The sequence below is a fragment of the Wickerhamiella sorbophila genome (genome assembly GCF_002251995.1).
Source record: "Wickerhamiella sorbophila strain DS02 chromosome Unknown contig1, whole genome shotgun sequence".
Lineage (NCBI taxonomy): Eukaryota > Fungi > Ascomycota > Dipodascomycetes > Dipodascales > Trichomonascaceae > Wickerhamiella > Wickerhamiella sorbophila.
This window is the reverse complement of record NW_020193984.1, coordinates 583,533-604,532: the sequence shown is the minus strand read 5'-3', so window position 1 is coordinate 604,532 and position 21,000 is coordinate 583,533. Positions and strand designations below refer to the sequence as shown.

General features: G+C 46.6%; 10 protein-coding genes across 10 annotated transcripts; 6 read left to right on the top strand and 4 right to left on the bottom strand.

Moving 5' to 3' along the window:
- Positions 1-42: 42 nt before the first annotated feature.
- On the bottom strand, positions 43-2,664 carry B9G98_00368 (Oligopeptide transporter 2; the record flags this gene model as incomplete). Its single annotated transcript, XM_024806926.1, has 1 exon — positions 43-2,664. One exon carries the CDS (start codon positions 2,662-2,664, stop codon positions 43-45), a length of 2,622 nt encoding a protein of 873 aa, XP_024662694.1.
- A 2,567-nt stretch (positions 2,665-5,231) lies between these two features.
- Positions 5,232-5,672, bottom strand: B9G98_00367 (40S ribosomal protein S15; the record flags this gene model as incomplete). The annotated part of the gene is made up of 1 exon (XM_024806925.1): positions 5,232-5,672. The coding sequence occupies one exon, from the start codon at positions 5,670-5,672 to the stop codon at positions 5,232-5,234; it is 441 nt and encodes a 146-aa protein (XP_024662693.1).
- A 345-nt stretch (positions 5,673-6,017) lies between these two features.
- B9G98_00366 (hypothetical protein) lies at positions 6,018-7,991 on the top strand (the record flags this gene model as incomplete). Its single annotated transcript, XM_024806924.1, has 1 exon — positions 6,018-7,991. The coding sequence occupies one exon, from the start codon at positions 6,018-6,020 to the stop codon at positions 7,989-7,991; it is 1,974 nt and encodes a 657-aa protein (XP_024662692.1).
- Positions 7,992-8,089: 98 nt separating this feature from the next.
- Positions 8,090-10,123, bottom strand: B9G98_00365 (RHO GTPase-activating protein RGD1; the record flags this gene model as incomplete). The annotated part of the gene is made up of 1 exon (XM_024806923.1): positions 8,090-10,123. One exon carries the CDS (start codon positions 10,121-10,123, stop codon positions 8,090-8,092), a length of 2,034 nt encoding a protein of 677 aa, XP_024662691.1.
- A 549-nt stretch (positions 10,124-10,672) lies between these two features.
- B9G98_00364 (Nucleolar protein 6) lies at positions 10,673-11,242 on the top strand (the record flags this gene model as incomplete). The annotated part of the gene is made up of 1 exon (XM_024806922.1): positions 10,673-11,242. One exon carries the CDS (start codon positions 10,673-10,675, stop codon positions 11,240-11,242), a length of 570 nt encoding a protein of 189 aa, XP_024662690.1.
- Positions 11,243-11,380: 138 nt separating this feature from the next.
- B9G98_00363 (hypothetical protein) lies at positions 11,381-12,943 on the top strand (the record flags this gene model as incomplete). Its single annotated transcript, XM_024806921.1, has 1 exon — positions 11,381-12,943. One exon carries the CDS (start codon positions 11,381-11,383, stop codon positions 12,941-12,943), a length of 1,563 nt encoding a protein of 520 aa, XP_024662689.1.
- A 613-nt stretch (positions 12,944-13,556) lies between these two features.
- Positions 13,557-15,296, top strand: B9G98_00362 (SPS-sensor component PTR3; the record flags this gene model as incomplete). Its single annotated transcript, XM_024806920.1, has 1 exon — positions 13,557-15,296. The coding sequence occupies one exon, from the start codon at positions 13,557-13,559 to the stop codon at positions 15,294-15,296; it is 1,740 nt and encodes a 579-aa protein (XP_024662688.1).
- A 44-nt stretch (positions 15,297-15,340) lies between these two features.
- B9G98_00361 (Pre-mRNA-splicing factor rse1) lies at positions 15,341-18,802 on the bottom strand (the record flags this gene model as incomplete). Its single annotated transcript, XM_024806919.1, has 1 exon — positions 15,341-18,802. The coding sequence occupies one exon, from the start codon at positions 18,800-18,802 to the stop codon at positions 15,341-15,343; it is 3,462 nt and encodes a 1,153-aa protein (XP_024662687.1).
- Positions 18,803-18,967: 165 nt separating this feature from the next.
- Positions 18,968-19,693, top strand: B9G98_00360 (40S ribosomal protein S3; the record flags this gene model as incomplete). The annotated part of the gene is made up of 1 exon (XM_024806918.1): positions 18,968-19,693. One exon carries the CDS (start codon positions 18,968-18,970, stop codon positions 19,691-19,693), a length of 726 nt encoding a protein of 241 aa, XP_024662686.1.
- Positions 19,694-20,318: 625 nt separating this feature from the next.
- B9G98_00359 (hypothetical protein) lies at positions 20,319-20,747 on the top strand (the record flags this gene model as incomplete). Its single annotated transcript, XM_024806917.1, has 1 exon — positions 20,319-20,747. The coding sequence occupies one exon, from the start codon at positions 20,319-20,321 to the stop codon at positions 20,745-20,747; it is 429 nt and encodes a 142-aa protein (XP_024662685.1).
- Between the last annotated feature and the right edge of the window lie 253 nt (positions 20,748-21,000).

Here is a 21,000-nt window from a genome sequence, read left to right as displayed (position 1 = left end):
GAGAGCCGTTAGGTTCGGATTTGGAGAAATAAGTTGATTCCTTCAAGGGAAGTGGCCACGACGAGGCCCGAAATATTCTCCCTCCGCAAGATGGAGACGCACAGCGTACTCAGTTCCGATTTGATTGCCTTCACTGTCCAAGATGGGTAGACCAGCATCTAGATTTTCATACATGACGTTGCTTCCCCACCAGCCAGCCGCACCACCAATTGCAGCAAAGTGTTTATAGCCTGTAGAGAAGAACATGATGAGAGCACCATAAGCCACACCAACGCGCATGGCACCTAGAATAACATAGTTATACTTGGCCCACCAGATAGGGGCACGGCGCTTGATCCAATAATTGAAAATGAAACTGAGGTAGAAGTTCGGAATCCAATAGCCGAAATTGTAAGGGGCAAAAGTGGAGATAATACCGGCAACCCAAAGCAGTTCATTGATGTTGTAAAGCCAGTCTAAAGCTTTGGTCATGCGAGTCAAGAAGCGACGAGCAAGCCAGAATGGAATTGGGAAAAACGCTCCGATGAGGAAAGTGTACTTCATACTAGGATACAGCGTATCAAACACACGTTTTGGACCAATGGTACCCCAAATCACACCTGCATTGAAGAAAGTGCGGGAGGACTGGCAGGTGAATTTCTGGACGTTTTCGGGGTCGCAGAAACCAGGAATACCACCATTAAGCTGCCAGAAGATAAGGCCAACCTGAACAAAAGTGACGACAATCACGGAGAGCATCTGGACGCGGAACAAAGCCCGAGGAGGAATACCGGTGTAGTGAGCTTGGACCTGGTTGGTGATATAATTATCAGTCTGGGACGAAAACTCAGTGGCATAGGACTTGGCAATCATCAAAGCGTTTCCGTTGCCAGGCATAATATAACCGATAATAAGTTCAATAAGAACATTAATTTGGAAGCTCTGGTTGGTAACTGAGTACAACAAACCGAAGGGAATGGTGAAGATCAAAGCCAGAACTGCGCCGAACACAATTGTCCAGACTGGAGTCTGAGTAAACTTGTAGTATTCAACGGTACCGACAGCCATACCGAATGATCCCAAGAGGATCACAAGGAACCACCATTCGGGAACTTCCCTATACTTCTGCTGAGCACGCGAGAAACGGTCATGATGCGATTTAAGACCCTCAGAAGGATGGAGCAAGCTATGGCCAAACATCTTCACAGACTTCAACATGATACCACCATAATTCAAAATAGCGTAAACGACCATTGCAGGGTAGATCATGAAGAAAGAGCCGTAGACAACAAGATTGCCCGCTGTGTAATATGGCAAAGAGTACTTCTGATATTTGGCCTCGTCCAGCTTTCCTTGAGCATCAAGTACCTTTGTGACAGAGAATGGCTTAGCCTCATTGTTGAACAAAGAATTAGAGTTGATGGGTAGGTAGCCGGTGTTGCAAACATTTGTGTACCAAATGACAAGAATCGCAAACATACCAATGAAGGAACCAAACATCATATTTGCAGTTGAGTAAAAGGGAGTGATCATACCACTTTGGTCCATAGTATTCCAGTCGAAAGTAGTAATAGGATGCAAGGATAGACCGTTAACCATACCTGTCATGGCTTGTAGGTCAACATTCCTAGGGGAGATCCAAGCTGGCCAATCGAACATTTGCAAGAAAGGCAAAAGGAAGTTGGTGACCCAGTACCAACAGAAGCTGAAGACTGAAAAGATAACAAAGCATTCCCAGCGCTTAATACGCCAGCCGTTAATAGGGGTACGATCCTCATTTTCCATGAGAGCGCGGTTCAGGGCAATGGTAGGCAATACCGAGAACCACACGCACTGCTCAGGATAAACCAGGAAAGTGCGCATAATACCAGCAATACCGAACCCCATCATTTGAGAGGACAAGGTAAACATAATCATATAGCCGAAACCACCACCTGTGAACCCATAGAAGTTATCGTTCTGCTGAGCAGTAATTGTGTACTGAGAGTAAGGTGCACCAAGAGAGACAGATACAGCTAAAGAGCAAAGTGTTTGCTCTTTAAAGCTCCATGGGCCAGGGTTGAAATCAATCTTTTTCCCAGGCCAGATAGGGATCTTGAAGTTCGGTAGGCGAGCCCATCCCTGACCCCAGCACACGATAAGTAGCTGGATGGCACTGAGAGAAATAGAAATCTGGGGGAAACGATTAAAGAAGAATGTAGCAAGACAAGAACCTGCGCAAGCAAGGAATAAACCAATGACGTATACACGAAGAGTTTCGCAATAGTCACCTGGTTCATCAATGGGACGCGTTACAGCACGAACCTCAGGATAAACCGACCAATCTTTCACAAGAAAAGCCTCAAACCTCACAAGCTGTTCCCATTCGGTTTCTGATTGGTTTTCTAGCGGACCTTCGGGTAGGCGCTTGAGAAGCTCAAGCGTTTGACGGTCAATAGAGGGGTCATCGTCATGATCAATGGCAGCATTACGAACCACCTCTAAAGCTTGCTCGAAATTCAAGTCATTCATATGGCCTGAAATGAAGACCAGGTCGTCATCTTTGAATGAACCGTCGAAACGGTCGTTGATGTGACGGAGGTCGTCAACATCTACGACCACACCGTTGGGGGCGGTTTCAAAGCCTTTAGTGACGTAGACAGTCTTTTCTTTGTCGATGGAGTCACTCAAGCTTGTTTGTGACATTGCTGGTTGTGAAGACCGCAAGAATTTTAATTAGGACGCGGACGCAGGAGGTTTAGAACAATCTCAACAAGGTTAATCAGACGCCAAATAAAGCTTCAGACTCAATATGAGGGCAGCTTCTAGATCCTTCGCCTTGAATGAGTTAATGATACTGGCCACTTATGTAGTTTCCGTATAACATGCGCGAATGCACGGTAGTGCCGTCCCATGCTGACCCGTGCAGACCGCTGCATGCCACGGCTCCGCACAACGCAGCCCGACTTGCACTTTGGGAAGGAATAAACTTTGGCGGATATCAAATTAACTCTCGTATCTAAATAATATAGTTAGCAACTACGTAGCAATGACATTTTGTTGTGCGAGTAATCAAAAGTCTAACATTGGCCTTATCAGCGGACGGCATCCATGCTATGCGAGCACCTGTTATCAACGTGGAGCCGCGTGATTTTTGAGGTTGGCGACACACCTCATCGTATCCACTCACACGTACTTTGTGTGCAGTATTTCACTTCGAAAAAACATGATCCCTCAAAGTACATAGCTTTACGTAGCCCCTAAGACCGAATATTGCACACAACTATATAGAGACTGAATATGAACACAAGGGCCCTACGATCGACCCCAGAAAGATGCGTAATCTGCGAACATACATTTCAGCAGGCTGATATGGGTCGAGCGAAATATACTAGTTGCGATTTGAGGTTATCGCTAAACGCTAGCAGGCACACCAATATATAAAACAGACGTACATATGTTCACCAGGCGAGGATTTATAAGAAATAACAGCTCTGAGAATGTAGGAGGTTTTTGAGCCAAGCAACATGTTTAAGAAGTGGGTATGCCGTGCATTTGTCTGGTTGAGCACTTGCCGGTGGCTTTCATCTGCGAACCGATATCACGATAATAGAATTTAGAATTTACGCAATATTTGAAGCTTATACCAACAATAATGCTTATATTCCACCCCTTGAAGTGCTCGGACAGGCCTGGGTGCTCTAGTATTAATTTTGTGCACCATTCCCCACCCTTGCCTATTCACGTGATAACGCGACCGAGCATGATGTCTTGCGTGACTCAAGTGGCTGGCAGCTGCACATAGCATTTTCGCTTAATTGGCTCACGGCGGTCTGCTATATGGCTTAACTGTGATTCGTTGGAGTTTTGATTTCTGAGAGCTATAGTTACGGACATAGTCCAGATAATGTGACAAGTGCTTAAGATGGTCTATGTTGGATGAAAAAAAGTTGAGACAAGAATATCGTCTTATGATCCAGCCGGGAAAAAGCAGAAATAAAAAATATGTAACAACGGCCATGCTTGTTCATATAGATGGAACGGAGCATTATCGTGGCCAAGTGGCTTTAACATCGTATTGATTGAAGTTGGCTGAGTGTATTCAATAGCACTAGTATTGTCCGCCAGGAGGGTTGTCCAGCAAGCACGTTTCTTTTACATGGTCGTTCCGACACTAGCACGTTTGCAGTGGAAGAAACGAGTAGTGTACTGCCCAAAACGTTGAATAGTTGAGTCAAAAACCATCCTCCTGTGTAATCTGTCATTGTTTCGCCGAAGAACGTATGTAACGCCTGGTCACTCCGGGTGGTGTCGTAGAACAAACATCTCGGCGATGAAGCAATTTTGTAGCTGAGATAGTTTCTCATGTACAGAGTAATTTTTTCATTGTTTTTCAGAGGAACCATTAATCTAACCTGCTATCCCTTTTGCTGGAAGTCGGCTTGTTACGAGCAGTAGGGCATACCGACGTGGTAGCTTCAGTGATTGAATCAACGGAGTTTCTACTAATTAACTCACAATAGATGTTCTTAAGCTCATTCAAGAAAAGGTTGTATTTTAGATGCGACCGAGTGAACCGGCCAGAGCCGTGTTTTGCAGGCATCCGTGCCGCGCGTTATCACTATGCAGGGTTCTACCTCGGGGACCTCAACATCGGCACCCCAAACGCCAGGGAAGCGCCAAAGAAACAATAGCACAGGGAAAAAATTATATGAATTCTACTGATATTAAATTGAAGGTATGAAAAATAAGTCTTATGCTGGGACCATGGAAATGTGAGGATAAATCTGCTGAACGCACGCTTATTTTTTCAAGAGGCTTAATGAATTCCGATCAACTCTCGCTATATCTGACGAGCCAGCTCTCTCACTGGTCGCTTTTATCGTTGGGCTATGTTCTATGATAGCTGCTGGTTGTAACACTAGCCTTATGCGGATGGTCCGGGTCCCAAATTGGGGGCACACTCACACGGAATGCAATATAGTGTTTGAAACGAGCATATTGAAAGTATACATTTAGGCAGTCTATATCAAAACATGGTTTTGCTGTAGTTCACACAGCTGACCCATTACTACAGGCTGAACTCCCAACGATCCCTCAGCAGGCACGGCCCGGGAAGGATTGCATTCTATGATGGATGGGCCAGCAGCCTAGGACGCGGAAAAGGGCTACGGCTTAGAGAAGATATACTCAATAGAGATTTAAAAGTAAATTTAATGCTGAACCCTATAAAACAGAGCGCGAGTTAATTACAAAAAATGAATTCGTGCTACTTATTTAAGGGGGATCATTTTAGAGAAAGCAGCGTTGGCGTTGGGGTTCTTACGCTTGACAGGCTTGTAGGTAATAGAGAACTCACCAAGGTACTTGCCAACCATCTCGGGGCGGATGTCAACAGCGTTGAAGACCTTACCGTTGTAGACACCGACAACATTGCCAATCATCTCGGGGACGACCATGCAGTTACGGAGGTGGGTCTTGACAGGGGCGGGCTTGGCATCGGGACCAGCCTCGGCCTTGACCTTGCGGAGCTTAGCCATGAAGCGGAGGGTCTTAGCATTGAGACCACTCTTGAACTTTCTACGGCCACGGGAGTGGAGCAGGGGAACAAAGTCCTCAGTGCTCATGTTGATGAGATCGGCAACATCAACACCACGGTAAGAGAACTTCTTCAAAGTCTTGCGGCGGCGCTGCTGAGTATCGTTATCAGCCATATTGAAGGTTGAGTATTTCCAGTCCCGGTCGCGAGTGTATTGGCCTACTAGAGGGCCCGATCGCGTGACTGTACAGCCCTAAAGCCCTATGCTACATATAAGAGATTACATAGAGCTTACACAGAACTTAGTCATTACTCGGATCAAACCCTAAATAGATGTACACCGCCTGCCTCTCGTACCCTGGTTAATTCGACATAAATTAGAGGTTGTGCATTCATTTGAGTAGCATATTCATAGGGTAGTGAGGAATCCAAAGCGTTCAAGCTAATATCGTTCTGTGAACACAGTAGCCTTGTGTTCCCACTTCATCCATTCTTGTAGGCTTACTTGAGACCCTGATCCATGGAAGCTCCTGGTTCAAGAAATGGCTCCGACCAGGGCTTGCAGAAGAGTTTGAGTGATGATTATGAAGGCCTGACCGTCTCGAGTGCAGCATCATCGAGTAGGTTTGGTAGTCCTGCGCTTGAATCCCAAACCAAATGGGCAGATGAAGTATCGGCCTTGATGGCTATGGAGGAATTTGTTGTCCAGGGTATTTCTGATATACTCAAGGATGGGTCTGTTGAAAGTTTGGAACAAGTGCCACGAAAGCTGATAAAATATTCCGAGCTTTTGGCTCAGCAAGGGCGCGGCAAACCGCTTTGGTCTCGTATAAAACACGAAATCGGAAGTTCATTAATTGCAACAAGCCAAACCATTGTCAATCTGGGCCAGAACGATCATTTTATTATTGACGCGGTAGCAATTTTGAATCGGACTCGGCTGGTGCTTTCAGTTCTGTCCAAAATCTACTCATTAGTTTCAGGTTCTTCCGCAAAAGATGCGCGCTTTTTGAATATGGGTGTTATTACGGATGTTGTTCTTGGTCATGAGGAAATAATTGACCGCTTGTGCGCAGTCTACGTGGAGGCCATTGATCTTATCATTGAAGATACGGAGTTGCAGATTCCGATTGACAGCATGGTGAACCTCTCCGGTTTCTTTTCAGGAGAGAGTCTAAAAACATTCCTTCAATTGATCCAAAATAGGGTCATAACAAGCGCGAAAGAGCTGCTGGAGAAACAACAGTCACTTTTTTCAGGTGAGCGTAAGGATCGATTGTTACTTCGGCATTGTCAGCTCTTGACTAGTTGGATCCACACGCTAGAGCATGCCTGGAATAAAGTAGGATTGGGCAAAGTAACGGCAAACCAGGAAGTTCTGGAGGTGATTGTTAGCTCAGCTATCACAGAGGCCAATCTTATTCTTTTTGGCTGCCTCCCAGCTGTTTTAATTCGCAACAATGCAAAAGCGTTGACCGCCTACCAAAGATTGATTTCAACAATGAAAGGCTCTGTCGCTACTAGTGACCAGTTTGTTAGAAGAGCTCTGGGACAAGCATGTACCCAGATCGTTAACTCAGGTCTCAAACCGATCGAGAGGGCGGCTATCTTCCAAAGGCTGCATGCTCTCCTCGTGCGATGCCCAGCACCAGATAGTCGATCTTATCAGCCCTTTGAAATGTGGACCAAGGCTTTGGAAGAGACCGATGTTGATACAGCCAAAATAGGCAGAGATCTGGCTCGGTACGTTCTTTTTGAAATTGGTTCACCGCGAGGTATGAATTCTATCTCTAAAAGAAACAAGCGGGTATTGAATGCTGGTGACTTGGTCTCATCCCTGAATGAAGACTCTAAAAAGAAGTTTGTGAGTGAACTCTTGAACAGTCTCAAAGCGCTTTTGTTGCCTCGTCCAGATGGCAAAACTGTTGACATTGATCAAGAACACCAGAAATTGATTGTGGCCACTCTGGACAAAATCGATCGTAAATACGGTTATTTTGCAAAAATCATATTGAGTGATTGTCAGGTCAGTGCGAGCCTCGATGAATGTGCATTAATTGGTAACCGCTCCGCTTGGCATTTGGACTATCAATTGTCTACCGTAACTGGTACAAAAGTCCAGAATCAATACGAGGAGTTGTACACTGACAGAAAGGCTGTCATTTCTGAGGCACTTTCCTCGACCCAGATTTTTTTCGGTGGTGACTCCTTCTTTGTCTCTAACGTTCAGTTAGCCATACTGAAACATCTCGAAAGCTCCACAAATACCTACAAAACCCTTGTTCAACAGTTACCCTTTGAGCGTTCTGAAATTAGAAATGCTCTAGTTGATCTGCTGAGCGGTAGAGCCGAGCTTATCCTCTGGCATTCCCACCTGCCAGGTAAAACCTTCAAGCGTGACGATGTTTTCGCGTTGAATCCAAATCCTATGCCAAAATCCAAGTTCTTATACCGCTTACGAGTCGCAGACCATGATTTGCCAGAGGAGGACTGAGCGCAGGCACCCTAGGTCCTCTCACATAATTTATTCTCCTTTCCGTTTCAATTTTTTCTACTGAAAGATAAATATATATCGACAAAAACAAGACAGATTTATTCTGCTTCAAAAATAGCATATGCGTTCGCGAGAACAGTCTCCACAACACGACCCTGAATAGCCATTTCACCCACGTTCGAATAGTCTGTTGCCATAAGAGTGGGACCCCAGACAATACCAAGATTTGTGATATTCATACGGTTAATAGACTCCCGCTCCTGAACACGATAAAGATGGAACACGAGGTACCGCAGGGTCGTATAGTTTGCATCAGGCAGCTTGTTTATGATCGCATGAATGGAATCACGACGGCGAATATCGTCACTGATATTTGCAGCATTGATAAACTCGCGGTGGAACTCACGCGTGAGAAGCGGATCGGGGAGTTCACGGAAATACTGCTTCAAAGCAGATGCTACGCTGTGGATATCATTTACGACGGCATTTGGTCGCAGCAGATCGACAGCTGCCGAATCAGCATCGAATTCTCTTTTGATTTCCTGAACTTGCACAGAATTACCATTAGTTCGATAAATACCCTCCACTTCCAAACCAAAATTGTCAATAGCTTGAACGCATTGATAAACCACTCTTGGAACTGTACCCTCTTCCTGGTCCAGCAGATCTTCAAGGGGTGTCCCATAAACTGGCGTCGATCTGGTGGGAGATTCCTGGGCGGGTGGTTCGGGAGCAGCGTCAGTCACCTCAATTGTAGGTGTAGCCACCGGAGGAGGCACTGGGACCGCATTTGAAGAGCTGGTCAAATCATTCACGCTCGTATTCGCCGCAGGTGATACCATAGCATTGGGTTGAGTTGGAGAAGTTTCCAATGGCCGTCCACCACGTGGTGCCAATATTGGGCCTGTTTTAGCAGTTCCGGAACCCACGATGGAGGACTTGGAGGGTATAGTACTGGCAGTGCTCGCCACAGAGGTCTTACGTTCGCGACTTGCATTAACAATGATAGGACCAGCGATATTGGAACTGGGCGTCTTGACCGTGAAACCGGAGGGTGCACTGATATTAGTTGACCCAGCACTGATCGGGCCACCACCTCCACCATAACGGCCACCAGAAAGAGAGGGATGCTTTCGGTTCGTGATTGGAGGTCGATTTAGAGATGCTTTCGTTTTAGGCAACGCCAACACGTAGTTGTAAAAATCGAGCTCCGAGTCCATTTTGCACGCCATCTCTTTGACCGTCAGGTTAGCAGTGGGGGAATTTTTTGGTTTCATCGGTGCGATAACAAAGCCGCGATTGAGTTGAAGCGTCTCCAAAAGGTTTGCGTAGCGGAGCACCTGGAGGTTTAAAGCCTGGTCACATTCTAGAATCAGACTTTGCAGTGTTTTGACTGAGTCAACGCGTAGTTTTGAAACAAGTTCCCTGCGCATGCGTAACGCAGTGTCAACCTTATTTTGGTAGTCGACTTCAGCGATTGTCATTTTCTTGTGAAGCTCATCTTCGCTCTTGTTTTTGAACCCCAATTTACCTTTGCTGGGATCTCCCTGGCGGGAACGCTCGAGATCTTCACAAGACTGGTCGTACTTGGCCCGAGCTCGCTCAGCTTGGGTCTCGGCTTCTTGGAGATTGCGCTCGTTGCGCAGAGCTACTTCCTTAGCCGTTTTGCGCTGGCGATCGATTGAACGCACCAATTCCAGTAATTCATCGTGGATCCGGTGCATTGAATCAATGAAATTATTACCAGCATCACCTACCCTGTCGGTGCTTTTGATGATGTCGAGAATCTGTGTTTGAAATGTACCAGTTCGATTATCGGAACGCTTGAAAGTGTCTGTTGCACCACGTGCAGCTTTCTTGAGCTGCTGTGAATGATCGTTCTCAATAGTGGCAGCTTTCTTGATGTATGCTGCAAACTCTTTACAGGAGTGGATAGATTGCTTTAGACGAGACAGCAGAGCCTCCGGGCCAGAGTCGGAAAGTAAAATCTCTCGTAAATTAGAATCAGTGAGGAGGTAGCTGGAGTTTGCAGGGGTTACCGGTTGAGCCGGCACTACCATTGTGCCATCGGACGCGTTCTGCTCCTCCAGAGAAATAGTCTTGGTAACAGGTAAATCACTTGGCCCAGACATTATACGCAGAGGAATTCTCTTTGAAATCTAAATAAGTCCGTGGTATCCGTTTGGGGTACTCGAGCTCACCTATGTTTTGGAACCTCGGGTCAGGCGTGGTCTTGCGTGGCTGATGAGAGGGAGGGAAAGGTGGCTTACTGGCTTTGTGAGGGAACGGAAGTGGGGAGAATAGAGTGTTGCCAACTCGCAAAAAAAAGACTGCTAATACGCGCGGCAAGGTAGTCCGTCGAGTATTATGATGTTAAAAAGCTGTGCTAGGGGTTATTTTTCTCGACTACTATTTTTATGCCAATATAAACATACGAAGAACTGTCGCGCTTATGATGACACACGTAACCCTTGTGACTCACAAAGCGTGGGAACTTGGGGTGAATAGTGAATATTAAAAGTAGAGCTAGTCGTGATTGATTAGAGAGACAAGAATACGAAAATTTGGAAGGAAAACGGCGCTACTTTTTTGGTTCTAATGCCCCCACATTTTCGGATCAATACCCCGGGGCATGATTACGAAACTTGGGCGGCTGTCGAAAAATTAATTTCGAACGCACGATGTCGGAGAAATTGACCAAAAAGCAAAAAAAGGCCTTGCAGTTCAAGAAAGGTGCACCTGAAAAGGAAATTGTAAAAGAGCAAGATGCTACTGTTGAAAAAAAACGTAAACGTGAGGAAGAGGCGCCAGCGAAAAAGAAAGCTCCCCCCAGATTTATTTTATTTGTCGGCAACCTGCCCTATGATCTGAAGGAAGAAGAGCTTAAAGAACACTTTAAGACCGCTAATCCCTCCAATGTGAGGATGCGGAAAGGTTTTGCGTTTATGGAGTTCGAAGGCAACGAGGCATCGAAGAATCTACACATCGCTTTGAGATTCCATCACTCTACTTTGAAATACAGAAAGATTAACGTCGAGTTGACCGCAGGCGGTGGTGGCAACTCTGCAAAACGCCGCAAGAAGCTGGATCAGAAGAATGCTGCTTTGCAGGATGAACTCACAGAACGAATTGAGCAGGAAAAGAAAACGAAACTTAATACAAAGTCGGGTTCCACCGAAGAAAGTTCGAAGGCCGCCGCCTCAGATTTCGGAAATATTCATCCAGACAGACTTCGACAAATCAAAAAGTAAACTTATTCTGCACCTGAACTTGTTTCTACAACCCCCTCTTGCTATTTGTATAACTATTCTAACAGATTCACTACCCAGCCATCTTCGACTAGTAAGCAGTCCGATTGAACCACAACAACCCCTGATTAGCATTGGAGGATGCACAAGTATATTGAAACAGATAATGACGACGACGGATTTGGAACAGTGGATTTCAAGTCTTCAGTTCTCTCTCAAATGAGTACACCTCAAAGAAACCGGCAGCTGGCGCAGCACACAGAGAACTTCAACGATGATTTTGCTGATGATTTCAATGACTTGACATTGTCTAAAGGTGATACAATCAAACGTGTACCCACTGCGTTTTCTACAAGTAAAAACGGGACCTTGAAAATGCTCGCAAGCTTCAGGCAGGACCCCAATCGCACTCTCAGCGGTCGCCCTAGTGAGTTTGAATCCACTCCTACTCTGGGTGACAGTGATTTCGAGGACGGGTTTGATGGATTAGATGATGGAGTCAAGCTTAAAATGCGCTTTGCCCCTTATTGTTCTGATGGCTACATAACGGATGGCGACTCTCCGGCGCGAATGTCCATGTCCTCTTCGGCTTCTTCTATCAGTAGTTTGGATAATCCCATTGAAGAAGAAGACTTTGTCTGGGAAGAGAAAGATAGCAATACCCAAGATGACCTCCTTTCACGTTTTCAAGCACGAGAACGAAGGGCCAGGCTGCAGGATCTACGTGACTTTGCTGCACCTTCCCTGAGTCGCGCCCCAGCGACAATTCGTTGGGCTCAGCATACTTCTGAAGAAGAAAGTGATGATATAGCCCGTGGAATTGATCTGAACGCGCTTGATTTTTCTAGAGGCACAATTAACAAGAATATCATTTTTGGTTACAAGCAGCAACTCGAACAGCAGCGAAATGAGATGGCTACGCACATGGCAGATATAAATCGAAGATTGCGTAGTGTGCAATCCATTGCTCAGCTCCCAGATCTAAAGTCAAGCCGATTGAGGTCTGCCAAATCAATGATGGAACTACCATCGACCAAGGCAAGTCAGCGGCCCCAGGATCCAATCGTCAGGCGACCCGAGCTACGGCCATTGACACAATACATTGAGCCAGAGCGACCAGTTGTTCCCAAGAAATCGAGATCAAAGCCAGACACTTCGTCCAAAGCTGGTCTTCATGACCGACGCCGACGAAAGATCGGATTGATCAGAAACCCTGCCACTAACGGCATACCACAGCAGAGCGAGCTCAATGGTATGATATTTAATCCTGCGGCTGGTCAATGGGAAGGCAATGAGGGCGACGTGCAAAGGTTCGACAATGCTCTTGCTAAAAAACCCACACTGATCTCTAAAGAATCAGCCGCTGCTGTGTCTAAGCTCAAAAGCATCAATGGGGGCATGTGTTTTGATAAGAAAAACCTCTGTTGGGTTCAACAGGGTGATGATCACGAGGACCCCGATCCGTTCGCTGGAATTGATGAGCTTGATGTAAACGGCATGCCCGGTACGCGGGACCCTAGTTTTGGATCCAGCATCGGAAGAGGGGAGAATGCAGAGCAGAGCACGTTCGAGGTATCACGCGAAATGCGAATCCGCTGGCGAAAAAACGATGAGCGATTTAACCGGAAGTTTGGACGATGGATTGGACGCAGCGATCTAGATCTGTCACCAGCATATGATGTTTATAAAATGGTTTATGATTAACACCATAAAGTATTTCTCAACACTTATTTATACCAAAATGAACTATACTAGACATATTTTGAACAAATTATCCCCGCCAACCCATATTTCTTTCTTTTATCTAATGTCGAACCCAAGCTGCGAGCTTACGCGCCGTGCATAATCATACTTGTATTGTGTAGCGTAGAGAATGGGCGGCACTCAGATGGTGACTGTAGCAAGATTCGCTAGATCAAATTATTCCAGGGAGCACTCAGTAGAAGCATAGAGACTTAAGCCAATGATGGACGAATTGGCCGGATGAAAATTTTTTAATCGTAGGATTTTCTACATTGCATTTACAGGAAGACAGTAACACAGGCCTTGGCGGTGATAAAGCCCTTGCCCCGATAGCGGCACGGTGCTGCAAAGTTGTGTCATGTCGCCGTGTGTGACACTGTGTTCCAGGCCAATTGTCGATAAATGGTTAAGAACACCAATTGAAGTGCATTATCTTAGTTCTAAGTCTATGCTAGTCCTCCTAATCATGCCGGACCCAACGCAATTCAACCCCAGCCCCTCGCGGGCTATCATGATCCCCGATGTGAACATCATGTAATCTCATCGTATTCTCTACAACCCCGCCTGGGAGTATATGTACGCTGCGACGACAGCACAGCGAGAGCCAAGTATGGATTCAGGAGCCGTGGGCGGGCTCATATCAGATGTAGGGGAGTGGATGGACTTCTTGAACAGTTTGGAGTCGCTTTTGGCCGCTGCCGAGGCGCAGACCAGCTCTGGGTCGGCGGAACCATCTCTAGTATCCCAAGCACAAGAGCTAGTTCGTGGGAAGAGAAAGCTGCTGCGAAGACGACTTTTGGAGGGCTCTCAAAGTACCACTTCAGCGGTTGTAGATTCTGCAACAGAATCTTCTTTTGACTTGGAACCGCTGGAAATGGGTAGCACGAGGTCAGTTTTTACGACGAATATTGATGTGGACGTTCTTGGAAGTTTTGATACTACACAGATCATTAAGGCAAATCGTGATTCAAGCTCATCTCAAGGGTTTGTGGACGCTTTTCGGCAAATTGCATTACAGATCAATCCGACTCTGGATTCCAATAGTACCTCGACTCTGAAACCAGCAAAGAACACCGAAGCGCTTGAAAGTTCAATTCCACGACCTCTCTCAAACAATATGATCGTGCTACATGAAATGAGAATGCATTATTTCAACCGATCTTATCCGATTTGGCGAAAGCTTTTCACACACAGTACGCAGTCCCGCAAGCTTCTGCGCTCAAGACCGAAGGATTTACGACGTATGACGTCTGCCATTTCGCCCAAAATGACATACTTTGCACTGTGCTCATCATCGCAGTATTTTATTTATCGCATAGCCACCGACTTCAATGACCCACCCGAATTAATTTATAATGGCCCTGTCAAATCGGCATCAGAGGACACACACTATTTTGTATCTATGAACGAAAGGTGGGTTGCATTCGCATCAGTTGAAGGCCATATTTTTATTGTCTGTCTTGCGACGGGAAATATCATATACAAGGACGACAGTGACTTCAACATACAGGCCCTTGACGTCTCCCTCAAAGGATCTTTTGTGGTATACACAATTCTGAGCACCGACAAAACAACCCTCAAAAAGCAGCCTATGATTTGTATATTATGTGCCAATGTTGCTGGAGCAGATGATGATGCATTCTCGCATATTGACACAGTGACTTTTACAAGCCCTTATTCTGATATGATCAAGACTATAAAGGTATCTCCTGATGAGACGTTCCTCATGTGTGGAACTGATGAAGAGTCTAGACTGTTCGGTGTATCTCTCCTAGACCCTCGACAACCTCGAATCTTGCTGCGCTCTAGTCGTAAAGTCAGTGACGATCCTGAATACGAAGGTATCACTGACATAGAGTTCTTTGACGACTCCAGGTCGCTGTTAGTCACCTCTGTTTCGCAGGGGTGCCCGCCAGTTATTTTTGATACTAAAATTTCAAATGGTCAGAGACGCGGAAGCTCTTCATCTCACACTACGACAAATATTCCCTCGGTCGTCATGAGAATTGACAAGTTTGGATCCAAAATTCACAGGGCTTTACCCTCTCCCGTATGGCGAGGTGCTGCTTTTGTTGACAAAAGTGGTGCTGTATACATATTAGCCTCCTCCAGGCTGGCCACAGAGTCCAGGAAGTTCACGGTATGCCTCGAGGTTGCGGCTTCAAATACAAAGTTCAAGGCCGCTTCGATTCAATGGTCACCTGATGGTACTGTATTGGTTGCAGTCGACCGAAAGGGAGTGTTCCAGGCTGCTGATTTCGGAGCTGGTCTTCCTGGATCCAGTGGTATGTCAAAAGCTAGAGCGCTGAGTTGAGATGAGATAGGTTTATTAGGTCCATATGCTAGAAAAAAACGTTCTTAAAATACACTGCGCGTACGATACTCTATAAGCTTACGCTCAATTTCGTGAGGTTCGCGCTCAAGTGCTTCACTGACCTGCAGTTGAAGCTCTTTGCTTAGTCGACGAAACTCTTCGCAGAGATCGCCATCAATGGCCTTTTTTGGAGGCGCATAGTAACCACGATATGTTAAGTGATCCCGGCCTGCGAGATTTTTAAAGCTCAGCTTTGAACTCCTCATCTCTTGCTCGAGTTTTTGCAGGAACTTAGCATCCTGCGACGACATGATGGGTATAAATCCTCCAATAGTCCCATTTATACCCACCCAAATAATTGCTTCGAATCCTCCAGTTGTGAAAGATGCCCGGTGTAATCCAATAGGTATGTCACCGACGTAAAAGTGGCATAGCAGCTCAAGTTTATAGGGACAGCCATTGGCCACTTGCTCTTTGCTAATAATCACATCTTTGGAGAGGTTTGAAACAGATTTTGGGCAACGCAAGATTGCTAGATTACCGCTGCGGTCACCCACAGCTACTGTATCGTAGTCTAGAAGCGTCAGCGAAGTAATCGATCTTGCGATGGGCTCATCTGCGAATGGCAAGAGTTTGAACTCCTCAATACTATCGATAACTTCTTTCTCAACCATCACAAATGTGACTGATCGCTTGATGTCGCCGACTACAATACGATCTTTCGTCACAGCTAAAGCTCGAATGTCTTTTGAGTTCTTGATAACACAGGCTCCTCTTCGTAGAAGTTGTTTTTTTCCGATATCAAACAAAACAACACTATCTCCAGTTCCTGCTAATAGTAGTCCTTTGTATCCCACGAGTGCATGTGCCACCGAGGGTATACTTGTGGAGTGCACGAGTTCAAGACCAGTTCCAAATGGGCTTCCCGAATACTCATAGATGCTGATACATGGATCAGTGTATAATACTGGTGTACCTGGCTTCAAATTGACGACTTTTGCTGTAGAGAGCACCAAGTATTCCTTGCTTCGAGATTGAAACCGACAGTTGCAGATAGACAGCCCCATAACTCCATCAATATGGGTTCTCGAAAGAACTGAATCTGTCTTCACCGCGTCAACAACTTCAATAGACGTCTGGTTCTTAGTGGTACAGAGCGTGTAAAAGTAAGCTGTCAAGGAGTTCGTAATAAACTTTCGCGGAGTTTTGGATAGTTGAATATGTCGTTGGTGTATGTTCTCCCTTTTGCTGTCAACCTGCAAAATTACGAGTGAACTATCCGTAACCGCCACAGTACCTTTTGGACAATCAGCACTGGAGAAAGGAGCGGCACTTATTAGCCGTGCATAGGAGATAGGCACCAGGTCAGCGCCGCTTGTTGAGGAGGTGTGAACCCAGGCTTTTGTACATAGAGCAACAACTTGAAGGTTTGTTTCAGAAGTCCAGGTGCGGTCAATTGTAACCTTGTACGGGCCCAAGAATCTGGATCGAGCATCGCCTAGATCACCTGAGACACTGTCGAATGACGTGACAATATACATGCCATTGTCCAGGCCGATGTGCACACTGAATTCAGTATTGATTTCACTTATGGCAACAGAGGATACTGGGGCTGAAATACCCTGAACACTTAAAGTTTCAAGGGTTGATCCTGGCGCGAGAGACAGTAAACGAACGGTTTCATCAGAACAGCCAACAGCAGCAAAAAATCCCCGCAAACGACCCTTTTGCACTGGTGCTATACCGAGGGCAGTAACTGGTGATGGCATTTTCTGTCGACGTGAGTACTCAATAAGCATTCCTTCAGTGTCGCTTTCAAAGTAAACAATCTCAGCAGTCGACAATGCCAAGATGACTTGGGTGTTATTGGCAGCGCACATTAAGATCGTGGATTGGCTTGGTGGTTTCCATTCTGTCACGTTCGAATCCTTGCTTATATGTACCAATCCATTCGCATGAACTTGGACCAAACTGGACAGTCCTACTTGTTGAACAGCTAAGGTCGACACATTCTTAACCAAACCGGAATCAGAGACCTCAGTTACTTCGTCTCCGATCGAAAGCACAAGCGTTTCATTGGCAAAAGACAAAACAATGTATTTATCATATTCGTCGGAGTACTGAGTTTTGGTCGTGAATACCGCAAGAGGTTGTGCAGGCAGAGGTGAACTAATGAGCTCTGAAACCTCTATTCCATACTGGACGGCGTTAAAAAATGAGTATTCGCCGGTGCCAGATACGGCATAGATTTGAGGTGTTTCGTCCTTACGAACATTCAGAACAGCACTTGAAGACGTAGCATTCAACGACGGCAATTCATCGACGACCGTGATATTTTCCAGTTGCAAAGGTTCGTAAGTTTTTGTTTCTTCAGATTCTGAGGAATATATTGGGACATCATCATCCTCGCCCAATGTGTTGAACTGATACAATAGATGGTTTCCAGAATCAACCGCACAGAACAAAAAGCCAGCCTTAAAGATACTTAAGAACGACGAAGGTGGACAGGCACCAAACTGTTGAAGCTCCATTTTTGCTAGAGCCTTGCGTCCACCCCAACGAGCGGTGAACTCATCATCGGGCAGTACAAAGCTAAGCTTGAACAATGTGCCGGAGCGATCTTGTAGTAAAACAAAAAAAGACCCATTTAATTTGTGCGTGACCGACGAAACAATATAGTTTGTGTCATTATCGGGAACGTGTGGTAATTTGAGCAGCACGGAATCCTGGCCCGGGTGGAAATATTGTATGAACCCGTCGAAGCAAACCAATACACCCGAGGGCCCATCGATACCACCTGGAAGAGCAATTAATAGACCAGCTGAAAACTCTAGGGGCATTGTCCACTTGCGCACGATATGATTTAATCCGAGATCAAGCTCATACAAAACCAGCCGTTTAGCGGCCGGCTGCGAGCCTTCTGCATAAGATCCTTCAAGCGCAGCGAAAGTTGGATTCTCATAACCGACATCGAGACCTACAAGATCGTAACAAATTGAGTTGATTGCGGTGTTTTCCAGTGGCGAACTGACGGAGAGCGTACCATCCTCAGATCTATTGAGAACATAAACAAGCTTACCTTTCTCAATTGCACCGACCATTGCGGCTCTTCCTTTGGGATCACAGGCCAACAGTTCTCCAGGAATAGTTCTACGAATGCCCGACTTGCCAAAAGGTTCGTTTTTCAATGCGACGAACTGGTTTTCTTTGGAGTTGTAGGTCAACACAGACAGTCTACCAGAGTCTGTTGTCATTAATAAATAATTGTGACCAGCAGCGGCGATTTTGAAGGTCGCCAGACTTCTTACAGTGGCCATAACGTTGACTCTATGAACGAGTACTAGTTTACCTGAATCCAGATCAGGGCGCAGTAACTCTAACCAGGAACCACGGGCCAACACAATTTGCTGAGCCTTGGTGCCTTCTATAAACTGACCACCTACCGATGCTGATATTGATGAAGGTCGTTGCAACGTTAAAGAATAAAGAACTGGAGAGTCGCTCATACTGAGCTGGGCGATGGTTTGGGGGACCTCTTTCGCGATCGTGATTATATAATATAAGCCATCTCTCGAAGATATGAATTAGGGCTTTAGGGCATACTTGGGGGTCACGCAGAGCGAACTACTGACTCTCCACGCAAGCTGCGGACAGGTCTATCCATAGTCAAAATGAGCGCCAACATGTCTCAGAAGCGCAAGCACGTCGCTGACGGTGTTTTCTACGCCGAGTTGAACGAGTTCTTCACTCGTGAGCTTTCCGAGGAGGGCTACTCCGGTGTTGAGGTCCGCAAGACCCCTACCAAGACCGAGATCGTTGTCCGCGCTGCTCACACCCAGGCCGTTTTGGGTGAGAACGGTCGCCGCATTCGTGAGCTGACCTCTCTCCTTGAGAAGCGTTTTGCTATGCGTCCCAGCACCTTGGCCATCTTTGCTGAGCGTGTTCCCGAGCGTGGTCTCTCCGCCGTTGCCCAGTGCGAGTCTCTTCGCTACAAGCTGCTCAACGGTTTGGCCATCCGCCGTGCCGCTTACGGTGTCGTCCGTTACGTTATGGAGTCTGGCGCCAAGGGTGTTGAGGTTGTTGTCTCTGGTAAGCTGCGTGCTGCCCGTGCCAAGTCCATGAAGTTCCAGGACGGTTTCATGATCCACTCCGGTCAGCCCGTTCGCGACTTCATTGACACCGCTACCCGTCACGTTCTCCTCCGTCAGGGTGCTCTTGGTATCAAGGTCAAGATCATGCGTGATCCCGCCTCCAACGGTGCCCCTGGTACCCCCAAGGCTTCTCTTCCCGACTACATCCACATCTTGGCCCCCAAGGCCGAGAAGCCCGTTGGACCTCCCACTGTCATCCTGCACGACCAGCCTGCTGAGAAGGCCGTTGCTCAGGAGTCGCAGTAGATTATTTTCATACAGAATATGTAATGCAAACAACCCCTATCTGTAAATTGCCGTCGGATGCGACGTTGTGCTTTTTTTTTTTTGGGTTTTCTGCCTAGCCAAGAATGTATCGGAGCTATCTTTTATGCCAACCGCAGCAGCTTTCTTTAGGCCCTGGCCCGGTTACCTAACGGCTACTACCGCAAGAGGATCGGTGTCTCCTGACTCAGAACCTGGGAGGCTGAAGGAGGAATATAGGGGTGGCGTGAAAGGCCGTGGGTTAGCCATGCCATGGCTAGACTATGAGCTCGTAGTAAAATAATTTATCAAAATCAGAGCCGTGTATGCTGCCGATAACCATCTTTCCGAACTCGGCAACTTATGCCGATTCCCAAAAAAGCATTTGCCTCATTCATAAACCGCTCCCGAGACTGGTTGAGGGTTGCGGCCAACATGCAGCATTAATGCAGGCCAAGTTGGGACCAAAAGTTTTATATACTATCGCGGGGCAAACTAAGGTGTCTCACATATATACCTCAAGAAAAGACGGGAGTGCAAAGTCTTCACATAACACAGTGGTTTGACGGATTTATACGCTAACGACTTCTTGTTATTCACTTCTTTTTCCTTGTTTTATTTGCATTAAATGTTTGGCGGTAACAACGAAGACCACAGCCGCTGGAAGCAGCGCCTGCGCCGAGTTTTCAGACGGACGCCTTCAGACTTGCCAACTTCCTTTGGAAGCTCCTCCGCCCGGTCGACTCCCCGTGTGGATGAAAACGGGCAACTGGCCGTTGACGGTGTGCCACCGGAAGCATGCCATGTTTCTGCCGGCCGTCAGCTCGCTATTGCTGGTGGCAACGCAGAGGCTAGCCTCATAGCCCGCCTGGGTGTTGATCCGGTAACCGGCCAGACGAGCACTACCCTTGTTTACAAGACACTGGTAGAGCCTGACCGGGGCACTCGAGTCCCCAGCAAGCAAAAAGTTAGAAACTGGCTCAAGGATGTTCCCGACGACTTTGAAGTGGGACCGATTGATGCAGAGCCAGAAAACTGGGGCCAATTACCCGTATAATACCTCATCCTGTGCCCGTCTTTTGGACCTCACAACTCCGGTCCTACTATTGTCTTCCCCCACATCAGGTCACTGTCCAAAATTTTGCCTTACCTCGCCCTGCCCGAACACTGCATAAACCTAGTCTTTGTGGAAGCCTCCAAGTTTCATTTCAAGCTTCTGCCTGGCCAAGGCCTCATACGCACCGTTTATTATCTATTCACACCATGTCACCTCATGGCTCATTTATATAGCTATATATATACTGTTATTG